The 18,457-nt window shown below is 44.0% G+C and overlaps 1 protein-coding gene across 1 annotated transcript in view; it reads left to right on the forward strand.

The window, feature by feature from the left end:
• The first annotated feature begins 3,965 nt into the window (after nucleotides 1-3,965).
• The window catches only part of ST8SIA2 (ST8 alpha-N-acetyl-neuraminide alpha-2,8-sialyltransferase 2), a 553,812-nt gene continuing 539,320 nt past the window's right edge, over nucleotides 3,966-18,457 (forward strand). The window contains exon 1 of the mRNA XM_069766262.1: nucleotides 3,966-4,366. Within this exon, the coding sequence (XP_069622363.1) occupies nucleotides 4,269-4,366 (98 nt within the window). The 5' untranslated portion in view covers nucleotides 3,966-4,268. The remainder of the gene's footprint in view (nucleotides 4,367-18,457) is intronic.

Below are 18,457 nucleotides of genomic sequence, written 5' to 3' on the forward strand. Positions count from 1 at the left end.
GCAGCCATTTACTGTAATGGATAGGTTTGTTGGGGGGGGGTCACGTGAGATGGGGAAAGATGATGAATTCTGTTTTGTCCATGTTAAGTTTCAGAAATCTAGCGGAGAAGAAGGATGAAATAGTGGACAGACATTGAGGGATTCTGGTTACTAGAGAGGTGATATCTGGTCCAGAGATGTAGATCTGTGTGTCATCAGCATAGAGGTGATACTGAAAGCCATGAGATTCTATGAGCTGTCCCAGGCCAAAGGTGTAAATGGAGAAGAGCAGGGGCCCAAGGACTGAACCTTGTGGGACTCCGACAGATAGGGGGTGAGGTGAGAAGGTGGTGTGTGAGTGGGAGACGCTGAATGTCCGGTCTGTTAGGTATGATGAGATCCAGGATAGGGCCAAGTCTGTGATGCCAAGGGATGAGAGTGTCTGTAATAATAGGGAATGGTCCACTGTGTCAAAGGCAGCCGACAGGTCGAGGAGGAGGAGGACAGAGTAGTGTCGCTTGCTCTTGGCGGTTAAGAGGTCATTAGTGACCTTAGTTAGGGCAGTTTCAGTGGAATGATGTGACCGGAAGCCAGATTGTAAACGGTCAAAGAGGGTGCAAGAAGAGAGATGGGAGGACAGTTCAAGGTAAATGTGTTGTTCCAGTAGTTTGGAGGCATCAGGGAGAAGTGATATAGGGCAATAGCTAGATACAGAGGATGGGTCAAGAGAGGGCTTTTTGAGGATAGGTGTGATGGAGGCATGTTTAAAGCTTGAGGGAAAAAGCTTGAGGGAAAAACACCAATTGTTAGTGATAGGTTGAAGAGATGGGTTAGGGTTGGGATGAAGACTGTGGTGAGGTTGGGGAGGAGTAAGGGGGAGACCAGAGAGCTGCAAGTTTCAAGTGGAACTGTAAGTGGGATATACATAAATCCCTGCAGTTCGTGGTATATTGAAGAGCAGTGGGATACCTAAAATAAGCCTCTGCTGTAAACTAAGAGGTCAATAGCCTTGTGTGTGTTGTTTTTTCATCACATTGTGGAGTGAAGGGATAACTAAGATAAGCCCCCCTGCACATGTGATAGCCGTCTGTTGGCCTAAAGTCACCCCGATCTGTGACGTGGGGGTGACGGTCACGGTGTGAATCGTGACATATCCACACTATATAATGCATTGGGAAATGTCCGGAAAAATCTGCCAAAAAAAGCACCCAAAACGCGGTAAAACGCGCAAAAAACGTGCAAAAAACGCATGCAGATTTCTTGCAGATTTCTTGCAGAAAATTTCAAGTTTTTCTCAGGAAATTTCTGCAAGAAATCCTGAACGTGTGCACATAGCCTACAGTACCAGCAAAGTCTATGAAATTTCAGAAATCTCATGTACGCAGCTGGTTCTTTTTGTCATCAGGAATTTGTGCTTTGCATGTTTTTTTTTTGTACAATGGAACACATCACTTCTTTCAGCATTTTTTACCCATTGAGATGAATGGGTGGTGAAAAAACGCCGAACACACACCAAAAACTCAGGTATCAGGATTTGCTGCATTTTTTTGTGCCAAAACCTGATTATAAATAAAAGGACTTTTTTTTCACCACTAAACGTTATCAGCATGCACAAGTGACTAATCCAGCATGCCATAACCGCCGCAAAAAAAACTGCAAATGCAAGGAAAGCACGCTTGTTTTTCTGCAGCTTCTTTCCTGACAAGAGATCAGGTTTTGCTGCAGAAAATAAAAAAATGCTGAAAAAATGCCTAGTGTGAATGTACCCTTACTGTCCAAACCACGTGACAGATCCCCTTGAATGATCAAGTAGAATAATCACTACATGCTAAAATGAACCCTGGTTACAACATTCCCACTTATAAACCACCAAAAATATATTACTATTGTATAATGTCTCAATATTATTTTTAACCCCTAGACCATCCTGTTAATATTCACCATTAACCCCTAAACCATCTCAGATCAGTAACAACATTTGGTATAAATCTTTATACAAGACCTGTCAGCTTTCAACGCTGCAAGAGCAGTTTTCCTGTAACTCTACATTAGGCCTTTCCTCTATTATTCCTCCTGGAAATGTGTAAGTAGATAACGGCGAGATCCTCTTTGCATCGTCTACAGTGTGATTTTACCAGACAGTGCCGGAGCGCACAGAGACTCGCTGCATTAACACGAGCAACGGTAGCACCTAGTGGTCTATTTATTTATATGTCCAGAAGGAATAATACCGCAAAGACCTGAGAAGAAGATATCCACAACTGTTATGATAAAAGACATAAAATGCAGGATTCACTAGATGTAGCTTAATAATCTGTCACCAGAGTGATGCTGAAACATTCTGATCCCCCCGATGTAACATCCCTGGTTCTGCCCATGATTACAATAATTCGACATTTGTCTCCGGGCACATAAGGCTACTTTCACACTAGCGTTTTTTGAAATACATCGCAATGCGTCGTTTATGGCAAAAAACGCATCCTGTAAAGTTGTTTGCAGGATGCGTTTTTGCCCCATAGATTAACATTAGCGACGCATTGCCACACGTCGCAACCGTCGTGCGACGGTTGCGCCGTGTTGTGGCGGACCGCCGGGAGCAAAAAACGTTAAATGTAACGTTTTTTTGCTGCCGACGGACCACTTTTTCCGACCGCACATGCGTGGCCGGAACTCCGCCCCCACCTCCCCGCACCTCACAATGGGGCAGCGGATGCGCCGGAGAAATGCATCCGCTGCACCTGTTGTGCGGCGCATCAAACGCTAGCGTCGGAATCTCGGCCCAACGCACTGCGACGGGGAGATTCCGACGCTAGTGTGAAAGTAGCCTAACTCCGCTTCTACAGAACAGAAGTGGGTGGATTTTGGTCAAGTAGCAATAATGTAAGTAGTGTTATCATCACTCATTAGTGAGCGGGACCTTCGCTGTGTATTTGGGTGTAACGAGATCACATGGAAAGACCAATAAGAGAAGTGACCTTACTTTTCTCTTCACACCTTAACTGCTGCAAAACAAAATCAGCTTTCGTGTGGATTGTTTGCTTGATGCAGCCTTGTGATTAGAGTTAGGAGATTTCCCTCCCATAGAAATAAATGGAAACACTTTGCCTCCACCACATTACTGTCACAGTTGTGAACAACAATTATCATTTCCTTTTATCAGATTTAATAGCTGGTTCAGAAGTTCTTGACAAATGCAACTTTCGTCTGTGAGATTGACAAGTGTGTGCGCGTCTGTGTGTGCTCGGGTGTATATGTGTGTGCTCACGTGTGCGTGTGTATATGTGTGAATGTGTATGCATCTCTTCAGACAGGAAGAGGACTAGAACTCTAGTGCCCCCTTTTGGTAGTAGCAATCCTAACAGTCATTGTCTACCATTTAACGAGCCTCGTCACATGACTTAGGATAAAAGCCAAAACCAGAATCACAAATTGCGGAGACTGTGTTTCGGGGATACTGCCCCTCGTCAGTGCAAAGTGTGAGATCTGGTTTGGCTGAATGAGAGGTGTCTGTGTACGTGCGTGCGCGTGTGCGTGTGTATGAGAGCTTGCGTATGTATAAGTTCATGTGTGAGTGTGCGTGTCTGTGCATGTGTGCACACCTTCAGATCCAGCATACAGATCACCTACTGTATCCTCACCCATCCCTTGTAGATTGAGAGCCCTCGCGGGCAGGGTCGTTTCTCCTCCTGTACCAGTTGTGACTTGTATTGTTTAAGATTATTGTACCTGTTTTTATTATGTATACCCCTCCTCACATGTAAAGCGCCATGGAATAAATGGCGCTATAACAATAAATAATAATAATACAGAATGAGCATCCTGCTACTTAGCCATTTTTCTGTGCCCTGTAACCCTTTACTTCCTGACACTTTCTTTGAAGATCCATTCATGTGTCACAATACCTTCCCTCCCTAGTGTAGTTATCTGTAGCCCCCTGCCCCAGCCTCCTGCTGAGGACCATCCCCAGGTGAGGACCTCTTCTCCACCACACTAAGTTTAGGCAGCAGAGAAGGTGGGGGGAGAGGGAGGATCTCTGTGTCAGCCAGTGGATGTCAGTACTTCGCATGGATCTCTGCTCTCCTTCCCAGTGTCTGTGAGAACAGCAGCATGGACTCTGATGCTAGGTGCCAGTGATCTGCCACCTTCCCCGCACCCTGTCACCACAGGAGGTGGCACCATCCCCAGAGACCCTGCTCTCCTTGCTGGCATTGACTTGGAGCAGTGTTGGAGCTGCTGGAGCTGGGGCTGTTTGGCATCGTTTCCATCGCTAGCAGGCACCTTCAGGAGCTATGCATCCGGACTTCAGGAGCTGGGTCCTGGCCACTGTCACCTTGCTGGTGGTCTTCCTCATTTTGGCGGATATATCTGAGCTGGAGGAGGAAATCGGGTGAGTGCACATCTAGCCCCTCACCTAGAGCAGCAGGGGGCTCCTGAGCATCTAGTTTCTTTGTCTTCATAGTTCAGCTTGGCTCTTGCTTAACTCTTATGCCTTTCTATGGTTTCCTTCTTCTGGGAGTTAACCTCTTCAGGTGCAAGGTGTATGATGTGTGGATGGTGGCACTTTCCTTTGAGCATATAGGTGAATATCTACTGGCAGATGTCACTGATGACTTCATGTAGCTGTAATATAGCATCACTTGTGAGATGGGGATGCTGTAGGCTATAAATGATCTGCTACTAAGACAAATGCAACATATTGCTGGAAAGCACAGTGCTTAATGCTGGACCATGCCTTGGAGACGAGGCTGAGCCTCCAATGCAAACCAGTGGATGCTGGATAACAATAGTTATGATGCAAAGCTGTGCTTCTATCACAACACCAGCCTCCTGAATGCAGAACCAGGCTTCCTGCTCAGGATCCACACATCTGCCCCTGGTGCTGATACCTGCACCATGGTAGGGGCTCCAGGACTCTACTGTATTAGTCTGGTGTCTATGTGCTCTGGACTTCTTCCAACTCACCTGCCTCTTTGATAACTTGGGTTGTGGATAGCGTTGGAACCTCCATCAGGAGAAAGATTCCATTTTCTGTAGATGGGTTAATTGTTATTATTGATCGGTTATTACATAGTGGATTTAGATAGGATTTGTATGGCTACGGTGTAGGGCTGTGCAGTGTGGGGTGTGGTGAGTTGCCCCTATGGCTGGCATTACACGTGTCGGAATGGATATTGGACAGCAGCAGGAAAGATGAGCTAAGCTTTTCCTGGTATCTCCTGGGTGTGTTGTGTCTGTATTCTCTGCCGTCCTCTTGCTTTCTAATAGGTCATTGGGGCAATATTCATGATGTAGCTGGCCACAAAAACTCATAAAATGTGGAAGATCATTATAAGAAATAGCTTAGACTGTCAAAGATACTCAAGGGTGAAAGTAAACGCACCCCTGGCATGAGATGACTAGTAATCTGCGATTCCTTCTTACCCTTGTATTAACGAACGTTATATTAGAATTGGTAAGTTGGAATACATCACATTACTCTGTGAAATGCCTACGCTTCGGGTCATGTAATAATTTACTTATTAAACCGTAAGTTCAAGTTTAACTCTCAAGTGACAACTACCATCTAAAGGAGTACATTGTGCTGCGTGCAACTTAAATTATTTCATTGCTGTGCTACCAAATGCTTCCATGTAGCCCCAACTGAACTTTGCATGATAGTGTATTAGTATATTGGCCCATTTGAATGCATAAAAAGGCTTTAAAGCACCACTTCAGCAGGGTTTTTTTTTATTTGGAGTGGTGCTTCTTTTTTTAATCTGATACTTTTCAGTAAGCATTTTTCAAACAATTACAACCATGGGGAACAGCTCCACAAATAAATCAAATGCAAAATATGATAACCCCTCTCCAGGGCCGCCTCCAGGTTTTCGTGGGCTTCAGGCAAAAGAGTCTCATTTAGTCCCTTTAACACATACCACAATTCATGTTGCACAGATACGACAAAAAAATATAGGTATAGCACAATGCCAAGGATTTCACTTACTTCTCACATTACATGAGTCATATCTATTGTAAATTCTTCAATAGATCAGATACCGGGGAATCCTCACAGTACACAGATGGACTGCAGACTTTTAATGTTAGAACGAATGATATAGTCCTCCATACAGTATTATGGGCACCACATAGACATCTATACAGTATTATAGACACCACATAGTCATCCCTACAGTATTATAGGCACCACATAGTCCTCCATAGAGTGTTATAGGCACCACATAGTCCTCCATACAGTGTTATAGGCACCACATAGTCCTCCATACAGTGTTATAGGCACCACATAGTCCTCCATACAGTGTTATGGGTGTGGCGCTACTGGGGCCCAGTCACTACAGAGATACTGCACCTCATCCAGAGGTGTGGTATCATACTCTCAGGTAAGGAGGGAGCACTACCCAGGACTCTAACACTCACATCCAACACACACACACCAGTTTAGTCAGGGCACCTGAGTGTACCCTTAGGGAGGAAGGCCTCTTCCCAGGCTGGATGGGAATGGGTGTTGGGAGTGGGTGGGGTAGGTAGCGTAGGGGAGGGGCTAATTAGGATGGAAAGTGAAGAGAAGGAGGGAGGAAGTGGAGCTGAGCAGACGTGCAAGTTGACTACATTAAACTCTGAAAACCAGGGCAAGTTGAGCACCTAGTTTATTATACAGTATTGTTATGGTGTGGGAACCTACTAAGGCACCAATTACTAGTAGTGCATACAGTATGTTTTCACATGCAGCTCCTGACAGACAAACAGAAGAAGAGTGAAATAAGGACAGAAAGAAGCTCCAGAGGCAAGAAAGGGTCCTAGGGGCACGGGAAGTGCAGTAGCAACCCGTGGGCCTAAAACCAGACATGGAGGGACCAAGTCGCAGTCAGGGGACCGGCCCCAACTTAGTAAGAAACTACAAGTCTAGCTAAGAAACTGGAGGCTGTGGCTTCTGCAATAGTCACAGCCACATCCACCCATGCTTCTCCAAAAAGGCAGCTGGATAGAATCCAGGGGACTCAGAGGATGTCGGCCCACCAGGTTCATGGCTGCTGGCTTGGGACACTGTGGGTAAGGCGCTGGGCAGGAGAAAAGGAAAGCCAGCGTAGAGAGACGGCTAGAGAAAGGCATATGAAAGGAGTCCTGGAAAGGTGTATCCCAATCTACCTGGAAGTTTGCTGGGCCACAGACCCGAAGGACACAGCACACCTGGCTGGGTGCCATAAAGAACTGTGAGTAAAAATCTGGAAACTGCACCATGCTGTGTCCTTTGCATTATTCCTATACCGCCTGCCTGACATAGCCACTACCACCATCTTATATCTCAACACTACAACTGCCCTGGGGTTAGCTCTACCTGTAGAGAGCTGCACCAACTCTGCTGCATTACCATCTGCCCCAGAGGATCTGAACTGAAGTGTCGGCCACCATCTCATTGCCGAACACCACGGGTGACTTCACAAACATTTTCTCAATCCCCCCATAAACTTTATTTTTCCCTTTAACAACCATTTTCACCATTAATTGGACTCCCAGGGTCACAGACCGGGTCATTGCTGCCGTGACCTTCCCCTTTAAAAACTGCCGTGTCCGACTCGGTAGCAAGTACCCTATGGCCCCATGGGTTGCTCCATGGGCACCACATAGTCATCCGTGCACTATTATGGGCACCACATAGTCCTCCATACAGTATAATGGGCCCCACATAGTCCTCCATACACTATTATGGGCCCCATATATTGCTCCATACAGTATAATGGGCCCCATATAGTGCTCCATACAGTATAATGGCCCCATATATTGTTCCATACAGTATAACGGGTCCCATATATTTCACCATGCAGAATAATGGCCCCATATAGTGTTCCATGCAGTATAATGGCCCCATATATTAATCCATACAGTATACAATGACCCCACATAGTGCTCCATACAGTGTAATGGCCCCATATATTGCTCCATACAGAATTATAGGCCCCATATATTTCTCCATACAGTATAATGACCCCATATTGTGCTCTATACAGTATATAATGGCCCCATATATCACTCCATGCAGTACAATGGCCTCATATAATGCTCCATACAGTATAATGGCCCAATATATTGCCCCATACAGTATATTGGCCCCATATATTGCTCCATACAGTATAATGACCCCATATATTTCTCTATACAGTATAATAGTCCCATGTAATTCTACATGCATGAAAAAAAATAATCAAATACTCACCTCTCCTTGTTCCCTGCTGCTGCGGTCGCCTCAGCATCTTCTGATTCTCTCTACTGCTCGGCACAGGGCACAGTCTAGTGATGTCATCGTGAACCCTACCCTGAGGTGTCACAGAGAGTCAGAAGACGGAGAATATTTGAGGGGGGTCCCGGTGCCAGCACTGGCCTGGGCTCCCCTAAATCATGGGCCCCATAGCGTGCTGGTGTCCCAAATGGGAGTGGCCCCCTCTCTTCTGAAACAAGTCATTGAACTGTTTTTATATAGCAAAATTAAAAAGTATCTTCTTTATACCATATTTTGCCATTTCCTAATATGCAAATAGGACCAAGAGTTGTTCCTCTGATTCAATGTGTAAACAAATGTTATCTTCTAATTTAAGGTGCCTGCCTCCAGTCTTTTACCTTTCAGCCGTCATATTTATCTGTTATCCACGCTGTTCCTGTCGGTCTCTACCAGATTTTTACTTGCCGGATTGCTGCAGTGTTTGCTGGAGCAAGCTGGAGGTCACTTTACAATGCAAGCATCTGAAAGCCTTGTTTTGGATTGTGACCGATACCACTGACATACGGCCAGTCAGAAGAGGCGATCACAAGATGGCACCGCGGGAATGGACATGCACCAATGGACAGGGGCGGCGTTAGGGGCAGGCAGACTAGGCATCTGCCTCGGGCCCCCACTACCCCTGGGACCTCCAGCCAGTGGCATGCCACTAATAGCAGCATACCATGCAGTCACTATGTGATCCGTGAGTCAGGGAGGCCTGGTGCCAGTGTACCTCCACATTGCTGATTCAACTGTATCGGCATCATAGATACCAATATAGTTGAAAGCAATGATGGAGGAGGAAGCGTCCCCTCTCCCATCATCCCCTTCTGCCTCTGATGCAGCGGGTGCACGATAATGTTACTTCATCACGTGCCACACTATACCAGGCAGTGGAGCTAATGAGGTGATGAGACGCACTGCAGCTGTGAACGAGGAGAGGTAAGTTTTGTATTTATTTTTTTAAATCTATGAGTATGTGGTAGCCATAATACTGCAGGACTATAGAGGCTACTTTATACTTCTAAGGGGGCTGCATAATTCTTCTTTGGGGCTACCTTATACTTCTATTGGGGTGCATGATACTCCTATGGGGCTTCATTATACTCCTATGGGGGCTGCATGATACTCCTATGGAGGCCACATGATACTCTCATGGGGGCTACACGATACTCCTTTGGAGGCTGCATGGTATGCCTATGGGGGCTGCATGGTACTCCTATTGTGGCTACATCATACTTCTAGGGGGCTGCACAATACCACTATGGCACTGAATTAAACTCCTATGGGGCTGCATTTAACTCCTATGGGGCCTGCATTATACTCCTGTGGAGAACTATGGTACATGCATTATAATATATGGAGGACTATGGGGTGTGTATTATACTGTATGGAGCACTATAGGATGTGTGGTATACTATGTGGAGAACTATGGTACGTGCATTATAATATATGGAGGACTGTGGGGTGTATTCTTCTGTGTGGATGACTATGCGGCGCATTATAGTAAATAAGTAATGATAATGAGTAATAATGAGTCTCTCTTGTCAAAGCCAAGGCGAAACGCGCGTCGGGCTGCACTGGTCCAACACTTGGGTATGTGTTCTCTTAGCAAGTGATCATATCTATTGCACTTTGTTTGAGCAAGGATTGCGTGCTGCACACTGGCACCTTTTATATTTAAATAGTTTACTTTTTTCTACCTCTTTTTATACTGGTTAATATTATAATTAATTACTTTTGCTCCCAGTATCTGATTCTTTGATCACAATCACTGCTATTTATTATTAATTTATTTATAATATATTACTGTTTATTATGCACTGGGAATAATCATATTTTTTAAGGGAATTTTTATGTCCTTAATCATTGCAATAACTTTTTAGTATAATAATTTGCTTGCGCTACAAGTGATCATGAAATAATTATGGTAATTAGTATTGGACAGTGATATTTGTACTTTTTATATTAATGTTTAATTATCACTGTTCCAATTTTTCTTGCTATTTTTGATCTGTCCTATGTAATCTATTATGTGTATTTATTTATCCATACCCTCGTGTTGATTCCAGCAATTTTAGGGCCACATGGTGGCATTTTCCGTATTATGTTCAAGAATATTATGTGATGATTTTATGAAATAATAAAATATATATTTTCTTCAAGAAATGAAGTGTGTATCATATGTTTAGGTTTATAATATATATTATAGTAAATAAGCAAAATGCTGCCTATTCATCGAGTTTTTCCTTAACAAACTTTGGAATTTTTTTCACCACTTATTTAAGAAAGAACCTAAACATGTTTGGGGTCTATGAACTTGTAATGACCTGGAGAATCATAATGGCTGGTCAGTTTTAGCATTTAGTGTACCTAGTAAAAAAGCAAAGCAAAAAAACAATTGTGGAATTGCAGTTTTTTTTTTTGCAATTTCACCGCACTTGGATATTTTTTTCCGTTATCCAGTACACGACACTTTAAAACTAATGGAGTTGTTCAAAAGTACAACTCGTCCCGCAAAAAAACAAGCCTCAACATGGCCATTTTGACCAAAAAATAAAAAAAGGTATGGCTCTGGGAAGAAGGGGAGCAAAAAATGAAAATGCAAAACCAAAAATACCTCTGGTCGTTAAGGGGTTAAACTTTTGCTCAGGCTCCACTTTGCGTAAAACTGGCCCTGCCGGCGGGTATAAGGCCGGAGTCACACTACCGTTGAATATGGATGAGAGCTATGTGATAAAAAATCGCTTAGCACTCGGACTAGTATTCATTATTGGGGCAGCTCACATCACCGTTTTTTCCTCGCCCGCTTTGAGTATGCGAGTGAAATCGTAGCATGCTGTGATTGTCACCAACACTCGTCTCACTCGCACCCATATAAGCCTATGGGTATGAGTGAGACAACGCACATCACTCGGATATCATCCGAGTGTGGTTCGATATATATGCTGACCCCGACTATGGAGGAGATGGAGAAATTCCGCGAAAAACGAAAATGCTAAACTGAAAAAAGCTTAGGGGGTTAAACACTTCCTCTTGTCCATTATAGCCGTCTAGTTTGATATTAATTGATAATGCCTTCTAGTTGATTTGGTGAGATGAGCAGACGACCACTACCATGGGCGAGTTATCTGAATTTTCCGGATAGTAAGGCTATTTTTATATCGCTGGATATATTAAGGGTTCTTCAAAAAAAGCTCCTGTTCCTTTGATTGTTCCTTTGGATGGGTTAAAGGGTTGTAAAAATTGGCTGCATTTCTTGACATTTATAGCATTGAAAAGTGCAGCTTTCAAAAGCTGTTTTTTGCTTTCTCACCTTTCCCAAACAACCTTTGTCATATTTTTAGTACGGAGACCTTTTTGGTAGTTATTTACTTGTATGACAGCTGGAAGCAACACATTGTGGACTCATCTAAACACTGAACAATTCAATTTATCTTCAAATATCTCCAGATCCTTAAGTGCTTGAAATGTACAGTCTGTCAATGACACAAAAGCTCAAATCACTACTTAGGAAGGCTCCAGAGCTTCCGCTCTTACAGCTTTTCTGAAAAAAGTTTTTTGAGCCCTTTCATAAATCTATGTAATGCAGAAGTCACCGTTAGAGGAGCAACTGTTCTTCAGGGTTTCTACGGTACATGAATAGGATGCCTACTACTTCGAAAAGAGGATGCACCTGTAAGACACGTGTACTTTTTGAGACCTGTACAAAGCTGGCTGACAATTCCATACAGTTGGCATCCTTATGATTATATGCCCACATGTTTGGATGTATCTTCCATTGAGTTACATTATTCAGTTTATCATGTACTTTTTATGCAGAGTCCTGTTGTTTTGAAAATTTCAGCAGCCAATATGTTTAGTACAGTCAAAAATAGAATCTAGATGGAAATGTGCCAGATGCATGCCAAAAGCATTATTAGCATGGGACTGCTCCATAAATGTCAATGGATACTGTACAGGATAGGTCAAGGAAACTACTTTTTCTTGTTATTTACCTATGTACACTGTCAATTATATGCAAATGTGATGTCAATTGAGACTTTCAATGGTTATATATATATATATATATATATATATATATATGTGTGAGTATTTAGATAAGTCTCAATTCCCATCACATTTTTGCATATAATTATATATATATATACTAGATGGTGGCCCGATTCTAATGCATCGGGTATTCTAGAATATGCATGTCCAAGTAGTATATTGCCCAGCCCACGTAGTATATTGCCCAGCCACATAGTATATTGCCCAACCACGTAGTATATTGCCCAGCCACGTAGTATATTGCCCAGCCACGTAGTATATTGCACAGTCCGCATAGTATATTGCACAGCCCGTGCAGTACCACGCACGCAGTATATAACACAGACCACGTAGTGTATAACACAGGTCACGTAGTGTATAGCACAGCCCTTGCAGTATATTGCACAGCCCGCGTAGTACATTGCACAGCCTGTGTACTATATTGCACAGCCCGCGCAGTACATTGCACAGCCCACACAGTAAATTGCACAGCCCGTGTAGTACATTGCGCAGCCCGCGTAGTACATTGCGCAGCCCGCGTAGTACATTGCACAGCCCGCGTACTATATTGCACAGCCAGCGCAGTATATTGCACAGCCCATGCAGTACATTGCACAGCCGACGCAGTACATTGCACAGCCCGCGCAGTACATTGCATAGCCCGCGTAGTACATTGCACAGCCCGCGTACTATATTGCACAGCCCGCGTACTATATTGCACAGCCCGTGAAGTACATTGCACAGCCCGCGCAATACATTGCACAGCCACGTAGTATATTTCCCAGCCACGTAGTATATTGCCCAGTCACATAGTATAATGCCCAGCTGCGTAGTATATTGTTTCAGATATCCACATGCAAGGAATACAAATAGTTAGAAGAGATAGGATTTCTGTGTAATTTTTCTTTGTTGCTCACAGTTCTAAATTGCTGCTTAGGCTTCAAGAATACCAGGCTTTTATTTTTAGAATGTGCCCGAGATGCTATAAGTGGCTAGATAAACCTAACACGAGTCCACTGTAATTCATTTATTGGATCCAGTGAAGCTGTTTTCATTTACTTTTAATGACCTATAAAAAAAGAGATAACTTTATTGGGTTGTAGAAGCTATGTCATTTTGCGCTGGATATTTAGCTGTGTGAAGTCCCAAATATTCATAAAATCTCACAAACATAGCACAGCACAGAGGCAGAAGTCACATCAGGGCATAGTAGCTGAGGGAGCCTACAAGCGAGATAAGAAGACGCCAGTACTGTGACACAAGGTCACACATACTGTATAAGGGGGGCTTGATAGGATGGTGGTACATGTCCTTAAATGTATGGTAGGATGCAGTGGGCCATAATGTTAGAGTGTTATCAGATTTCCACTCTCCAGGAATGCAGGCGAACACATGAGACAGTTCAAGATCACTTTAACCACATAGTGTTAATAGATGACCTTGATGGTTACATATTCTGTTAAAAAACCTCATGCTTGGTAGTTACAAACATGTTCACAGAGGTGAACAATTAGCAACGACATCAACCCTTGAAATCTCTTAGGCCACCTGCACATGTTGAGTATTTCGTGAGTTTTTTACCTCAGTATTTGTAAGCCAAAACCAGTAGTGGGTGATAAATACAGAAGTGGTGACGTGCTTCTATTATACTTTTCCACTGATTGTTCCACTCCTGGTTTTGGCTTACAAATACTGAGGTAAAATACTGACAAAATACTGAATGTGTGAACATGACCTTACTGAACCCACTGGCAGGATCCTCCGCGGCTACTTAGGCGCAAGCTCTGGTGTCTTCTCTTCAACTCAGCACCTTGTTACTGATAATATTCAGCCTTAGGCCGGGGTCACACTAGACCATAATACGGACGAGTGTTATGCGATAAAAAAACACATAGCAATCGGACCTGTATTCTTCCATGGGGCAGCTCACATAACCGTTTTTTTCCTCTGCCGTTTTCAGTGTGCGAGTTAAATCGCAGCATACTGCGATTGTCATCGATACTCGGCCGAGTCTCTGCTCACTCGCACCCATATAAGTCTATGGGTGCGAGTGAGACAAGCACATCACTCAGATATCATCCGAGCGATGTGCATTATACGCTGACCCCGGCAATGGAGGAGATGGAGAAATTAATTTCTCCGCCTCCTCCACAGCTGTGCTCCGATCCGCTCTCTGCGAGTGGCTCGGAGCACAGACGCATGACACTCGGCTCCTGCTGACAGCAGAGCAGGAGCCGAGTGTCATTAGCATATCGGATCCGATGCTCTCGCATTGGATGCAATATGCTAGTGTGACCCCGGCCTTTCTGCAGATGTACTCTTCATGAACCAGAGTAAGATCCAATGTTCACCTATGAGGTGGATATTCTCAAATTCTCTTAACAGTGGCAATATTTACTCACAGGTGGGCTGGTTTTCCTCAACATGAGACAGATAATGTACCAGAATGGCACTAAAAAGGCAGAGATTCCTGCTTTGCTTCCTTGTGGCCCTTATTATAGCTACAGTTGTGGCCAAAAGTATTGACACCCCTGCAATTCTGTCAGATAATACTCAGTTTCTTCCTGAAAATGATTGCAATCACAAATTCTTTGGTATTACTGTATTATCGTCATTTAATATGTCTTAAATGAAAAACACAAAAGAGAATGAAGCAAAAAGCAAAACATTGATCATTTCACACAAAACTCCAAAAATGGGCCAGACAAAAGTATTGGTAGCCTCAGCCTAATACTTGGTTGCACAACCTTTAGCCAAAATAACTGCAACCAACCACTTCCAGTAACCATCAATGAGTTTCTTACAATGGTCTGCTGGAATTTTAGACCACTCATTTTTGGCAAACTGCTCCAGGTCCCTGATATTTGAAGGGTGCCTTCTCCAAACTGCCATTTTTAGATCTCTCCACAGGTGTTCTATGGGATTCAGGTCTGGACTCATTGCTGGCCACCTTAGAAGTCTCCGGTGCTTTCTCTCAAACCATTTTCTAGTGCTTTTTGAAGTGTGTTTTGGGTCATTGTCCTGCTGGAAGACCCATGACCTCTGATGAAGACCCAGCTTTCTCACACTGGGCCCTACATTATGCTGCAAAATTTGTTGGTAGTCTTCAGACTTAATAATGCCATGCACATGGTCAAGCAGTCCAGTGCCAGAGGCAGCAAAGCAATCCCAAAACATCAGGGAACCTCCGCTATGTTTGACTGTAGGGACCATGTTTTTTTCTTTGAATGCCTCTTTTTTTCTCCTGTAAACTCTATGTTGATGCCTTTGCCCAAAAAGCTCTACTTTTGTCTCAACTGACCAGAGAACATTCTTCCAAAACGTTTCAGGCTTTTTCAGGTAAGTTTTGGCAAACTCCAGCCTGGCTTTTTTATGTCTCAGGGTAATAAGTGGGGTCTTCCTGGGTCTCCTACCATACAGTCCCTTTTCATTCAGACACCGACAGATAGTACGGGTTGACACTGTTGTACCCTCGGACTGCAGGGCAGCTTAAACTTGTTTGGATGTTAGTCGAGGTTCTTTATCCAACATCCAAACAATCTTGCGCTGAAATTTCTTGTCAATTTTTCTTTTCCGTCCACATCTAGGGAGGTTAGCCACAGTTCCAACAAAAAAAAAAAAGAAAGAAAAGGACAGCACTAGAGAAATACGAGCTCAGCTGAGCAGGACTTATTATGAACAGTCGAATAGCAGGTGTCACGAAAGCTGTGGGTATATGGTGCTCTGCACAAATAGTGACAAGTACAATCCACAATGCAGCCGAAGAAAAAGAATACATGCGGCACTCACCCTTTTGTAGCTGTGTATTCGTGCACTTTATTGGAAAAAATATAATAATACATCCATCAGGACATCAGGCATGCAGGAGCGTGCGGTAATGGAGTAAGGACGACGGCCGTTTCGCACGGTGAGTGCTTCGACGGGTCCAGGACCCGTAATATTATATTTTTTCCAATGAGGTTAGCCACAGTGCCATGGGCTTTAAACTTCTTGATGACACTGCGCACGGTAGACACAGGAACATTCAGGTCTTTGGAGATGGACTTGTAGCCTTGAGATTGCTCATGCTTCCTCACAATTTGGTTTCTCAAGTCCTCAGACAGTTCTTTGGTCTTCTTTCTTTTCTCCATGCTCAATGTGGTACCCATAAGCACACAGGACAGAGGTTGAGTCAACTTTAATCCATGTCAACTGGCTGCAAGTGTGATTTAGTTATTGCCAACACCTGTTAGGTGTCACAGGTAAGTTACAGGTGCTGTTAATTACACAAATTAGAGAAGCATCACATGATTTTTAGAAGAGTGCCAATACTTTTGACCACCCAATTTTTTTATGTTTGGTGTGGAATTATATCCAATTTGGCTTTACGACAATTCTTTTTGTGTTTTTTCATTTAAGACAAATTAAATGAAGATAATAACAAAAATTTGTGTTTGCAATTATTTTCAGGAAGTAACTGAGCATTATCTGACAGAATTGCAGGGGTGTCAATACTTTCGGCCACAACTGTATATATTCATACACAATATACATCCCAAGTACTACTTACCCCTACTTCTAGCTATCTATGATGCAAGCAATTTCTACTGTGCGGCACTGTGCGTTGGTCCTCTGTATGTGTTTTCCAACCGGTGGAAGCAGCTTTTTTGACAGATCCGGCAAAAAACGGATGAAACATGTGGCCATCAGGCGCAATCCGGCGCTAATACAACTCTATCAGAAAAAAACGGATCCGGGGGAAAAAAAACGGATCCTGCAAATGTGCTCGCAGGAAGCGTTTTTTACCCATAGACTTGTATTAGCGACGGATCTCGACGGATGGCCACACGTCGCGTCCATCGTGCAACGGATCCGTCGTGTTTTGGCGGACTGTCAGCACGAAAAAACTTTTAAGTGATCTTTTTTTGTCCGTCGCGTCCGCCATTTTCTCCCGCGCATGCGCGGCTGAAACTCTGCCCCCTCCTCCCCGGACTTCAGAATGGGCAGCGGATGCGTTAAAAAACTGCATCCGCTGCCCACGTCACGCACAAATTTCACAACATGCGTCGGTACGTCGGCCCGACGCATAGCAACGGACCCATACCGACGAAAGTATGAAAGAGGCCTTAATGAGCGTTTAAAAGAAACATTATAAACCGGCTTGGGCTCCCGCACAATTTTCTGCACCAGAGGGGGAAAGCCGACGGCCAGGGGCCAATATTTGTAGCCTGCCATGAATATCAGCCCGCAGCTGTCTGCGTAGCCTTTACTGGCTATTAAAATAAGGGGACCCCCCAAAAAATGACGTGGGGTCCCCTATATTTTATAGCCAGAAAGTCTACGCAGACAGCTGCAGGCTGATAATCATAGCCTAGAGAGGGGCCATGGATATTGGCCCCCCCAGCTGCAAATACCAGTCCGCAGCCACCACAGAAAGGGCGCATCTGTAAGATGAGCCAATTCCGGCACTTAGCCCCTGTCTTCCCACTCCCGTGTAGTGGTGGGATATGGGGTAATAAGGGATAATGTCACCTTGCTATTGTAAGGTGACATTAAGCCGGGTTAATAATGGAGAGGCGTCAATATGATGCCTATCCATTATTAATCCAATAGTAAGAAGGGGTTAATAAAACACGCACACATTCGGAAAAAAGTATTTTAATATTCTTCATTTAACCATACTTACCATACTTCAGCGCCTGCAAAAAAAACCCGTAAAATAATCAACCGAATACTACCTGTCCGCCATAGTCCAATTAATAATGAGTGTCCCACGACAATCTCCCCTATAGAACAGTGACATCGGGTGATGTCACTGCTCTATAGGATCTTCAGTGACACACTGACAGGAGACAATGGCTCCTGCACTGCATCACTGAACTATAGTAACCTCTCAGAGTCTCACTTTATGGCAATTGCTGCGTGGGAAAATCTCTCACACAGCAATGCCAAAAGTGAGACTAGGGGCTTTTTTTTAAGAGCGGCGGAGGAATACAGTGCGGAAGGATGCCTTCCTCCCGTCATTGAAGGATATCTTCCTCCCATCATTGTGTTCCTGGATCCCCTAAAGAGCGGTCGCATCAGCTGATGCTGCCGTTCTTCACGGGAGATCGTCGTGGGACACTCGTGGATTTCTGCGGACAGGGAGTATATTGGTTGTTTGTTATTTTAATCTTTTTACAGATGACACTGGCTTCAGGTATCAAAATGACAAGT

Source organism: Ranitomeya imitator, chromosome 4 (genome assembly GCF_032444005.1).
Source record: "Ranitomeya imitator isolate aRanImi1 chromosome 4, aRanImi1.pri, whole genome shotgun sequence".
Classification (NCBI taxonomy): Eukaryota; Metazoa; Chordata; class Amphibia; order Anura; family Dendrobatidae; genus Ranitomeya; species Ranitomeya imitator.